General features: G+C 45.0%; 1 protein-coding gene across 1 annotated transcript; it reads right to left on the reverse strand.

The window, feature by feature from the left end:
* Positions 1–69: 69 nt before the first annotated feature.
* LOC120787756 (transcription factor E3-like) lies at positions 70–2266 on the reverse strand (the record flags this gene model as incomplete). Its single annotated transcript, XM_040123343.1, has 4 exons — positions 70–267; positions 879–1050; positions 1315–1380; positions 2168–2266. Coding segments are annotated over 4 exons (535 nt in total), but the record flags the coding sequence as incomplete, so codon positions are not given.
* Between the last annotated feature and the right edge of the window lie 971 nt (positions 2267–3237).

Consider the following 3237-nt stretch of genomic DNA (forward strand, 5'->3'; position numbering starts at 1 on the left):
CATTTGTATGCATCACTTCCTGTTGACACGGATGTACTGTACGGGTATGTATATTTGTGTATAGATTACTTCCTGCTTGCCGTCTACTGGCTGTAGTTTGGGGGCGGGGCCCAGCTGGGGGGAGTGGCTTGGGGATGGTCCAGCTGGCTCCTGATTGGCTGCCTTGCCGGTCACAGTGGTCTGTGTGGTGGAGAGATATTGACGCACCTGCTGCCTCTGAGCCTGCTGAATGTGATACCTGGTGGGATTCTCCAGGTGAGTCTGCACCTGAAGAACACACAGAGACAGCTTTTATTTCATTCAGCACAGGTGCATTATGGGAAACGTAGGAGCAAAAGTCCTGTTTTATTCCGTCTCTCAACACTGACGACCACCATCATCATTTTCTGTTTTTTATTTACCACATCAAATCGTTTCTGGCCCGAAACACACGGTTATGAAAACTGTCAGACTTTACAACAGATTATTTTACATTCTTGTTTAATTGATGTTTTTTCTGGATTATTAATAAATCTGAATGAACATTGTTTTTTTTGTTAATTTTTTTATGAAGTTGGATGTTTTAATGTACACAGGTATAATGACGATTAAGTTGTACTGATTTTTACTTTTCTTTTCATATCTTCTCTTTTTTGGTTTCTGCTTATTTTATTTCATTTCCGTTTCTTTCTGTTGTTTTCTGCTTCTGGTTGCTATTCATCTGTTTCTGTATGTGTACGTCTTTCTGCCTTTCAGTATAATTATTTAAGTTATAACAATACATAAAATTCTATTTTCTAACACCGCCTTGAGGCGCCTGAGCATTGTAGCATTATAAATAAAGTTTTCTGAAGAAACAGGAAAACTCTAAACCCTGTTCCTCCCCCTCCTCCTCCTACCTTCAGCACCTCCACAGGGACCTGAGCAGGAGGTCTGCAGGAGGAGGACGCAGACACAGAGATGGGGGAGGAGGGGTCTGTTGAGCGGAGGAGCTGCTGCTGCTGCTGCTGCGCCTCCTTCTGCTCCTCCTCCAGAGCCTGCTGACGCATCAAATCCTGACGCATCAAAACCCTGCAACAGAACAGAGGAGGAGGTGGCGGTTAGCGTCAGTGTCTCAGACTGTGACCCACCTGCAAGAGCACAGCGCCCTCTGCAGGACGGAGAGGTAGAGCTGGACAGAAATACAAAGACGAGAGATTAAAAAAACCACAGAGAGGAAAAGAAAGCGGTAAAGACTGAGACAGGATGATAAATCAAAAAAGAAATAAACCAAATACAGACAGAAGGAGAAAGAATGAAAGAAAGGAAGGGAAGAAGTGTGTGTTCTTGTGTTACCTGGATGACATGACTGACGGCAGTGAGGAGGAAGAGGAGGAAGAGGAGGAAGCTGCTGCCGATGTACTGAGGAGAGAGAGAAAGGACGACATCATCTGAGACCTGTCTGGTGACATCATCTCCCATCCCATGACATCGTGCTGTCAGAGAGGTGACATCATCTGAACACAGTAATCAGAGAGAAAGTCTGTTCCCTCTGAGCCGGACTTCCCGTCCAGGTCCACAGAAAGTCCCAGGACGGTTGGTGAAGCCCGGACATTTGGATTCTATGGGCTCAAATTAGGCTCAGAAAGAGTTTGGGCTGGTGGAGTCATGTTCAGGAATAGTTCCCAAGGTTGTGGTTGTGGGATCAGCCTTTGTAAACCTGCCAAATTAGACTAGAAAAGTTTGGTCTGCTGAATAAAACCTGGTTTCACATAGACGCTGAGAAAAACGAGTGCTTTTCTTGAACATGTGCGAACAGATACAAAGCACCAAACTTCTCCGTCCTATCACGAAGGAGCTGAGTCAAACTGACCAATCAGTGGGCAGATTTTCGAGATGGACGACAGCGCGGGCTCTTCTGTGACCCAGGTGGCTTTGCACACACAGCACATCAAATGTTTACCATCCTTTTCTGCAGCATCATTAAATATTAGAGTTATTGTGTTTTCCATAAACAATATATTTAGATATAGCTTCAAAATTCCTACTTGTCACTTGAGGGTCACACACAGCGTTGGAGCTGCTAAACTTTTCTACACCGGCACAAACTTCCTCAGGCAGTTTAATTTCACAGGTTTACGAAGCCTGATTCACAACCACAACCTTGGGAACTATTCCTGAGGTCAGAGGCCAGAGGCGTGTGAGTTACCTGATGCTGATTGGCTGACTCTTGATCTGGTAGAAGGTGTCGCAGCCTGAAGGCAGCAAACTGTCGACCTCGATGTCAGCCACGATCCCAGACTCCACCCTGACGGACAGAGAGAGAACCAATCAGACGCCTCGGAGAGACACGAGTTTCAAAGATTCGGAGACTTCGCCGTCAGAGCGACAGGTCACGTCTGTCTCTGCACTGCTGTTACACAAAGAGGAGAATAATAAATTAAATAAAAGTTAATGAAAACTGAAAAAACCAATAAGAGGATCTGGAAAGGCACAAGTTTAAAAACTGTTCTGTACCAAAAAAAAAATAATGATGACGATCCTGACTCGGTATTTTCTACTACATATCCACATTAAACAGATGGATGATGCTGGTCTGCATCTCTGAGGCTGAGAGACACTGACCGGCGTCGTCCATCACAACTGCTGAACAACACCACACAGCAAACTGAGCGGCTACCAAAACCTCAGCAGACCACCATCCGAATCATGGAAACCAGCACCGGAGCCAGAAAAATATGAATATAATCTCAGAAAGAAAACTCTGAAAAAAAAAAAATCTCCAAAAAACATTACGTAACCCCTGTCGCGAGACACTGAGACAGGGACACATGCGTCGAGTCCAAAATACAGAACCAACAGAAATAAATGAGATCAAAGTTTAGGAAGAAGCTCGTCCAGGATTTATGACCCTGCTGATGATGACAAAGGTTCTTTCCTGTTGCTGGGGACAGAAACTGCTGGACGGACGGATAACAGACATCCAGCTGTCTTTACTGGACCCCTCTTGGTTCCCTGCCAGGGTGGTAAACGTTCGAATACCCGACCGCACAGACTGTTTACAGTAATATGTGCAACATAAGAAATCAACATATGCTGTATGGAGCTTTGACCTGAGCGTCCATGTTATGATGCAACAGGATGACTTTCCTCACTCTTCAGTCCTTAGAATTCTGGTCTCATAAAACCAGTTTGTCCCGTGACTACCACTGTTTTCCATTTCTATGTCCTGGCCACACAAATGTGAATACATGTGATTTAGGGCTGCACCTAACGGTT

Source organism: Xiphias gladius, unplaced genomic scaffold, assembly GCF_016859285.1.
Source record: "Xiphias gladius isolate SHS-SW01 ecotype Sanya breed wild unplaced genomic scaffold, ASM1685928v1 HiC_scaffold_588, whole genome shotgun sequence".
In the NCBI taxonomy this organism is placed as follows: domain Eukaryota; kingdom Metazoa; phylum Chordata; class Actinopteri; order Istiophoriformes; family Xiphiidae; genus Xiphias; species Xiphias gladius.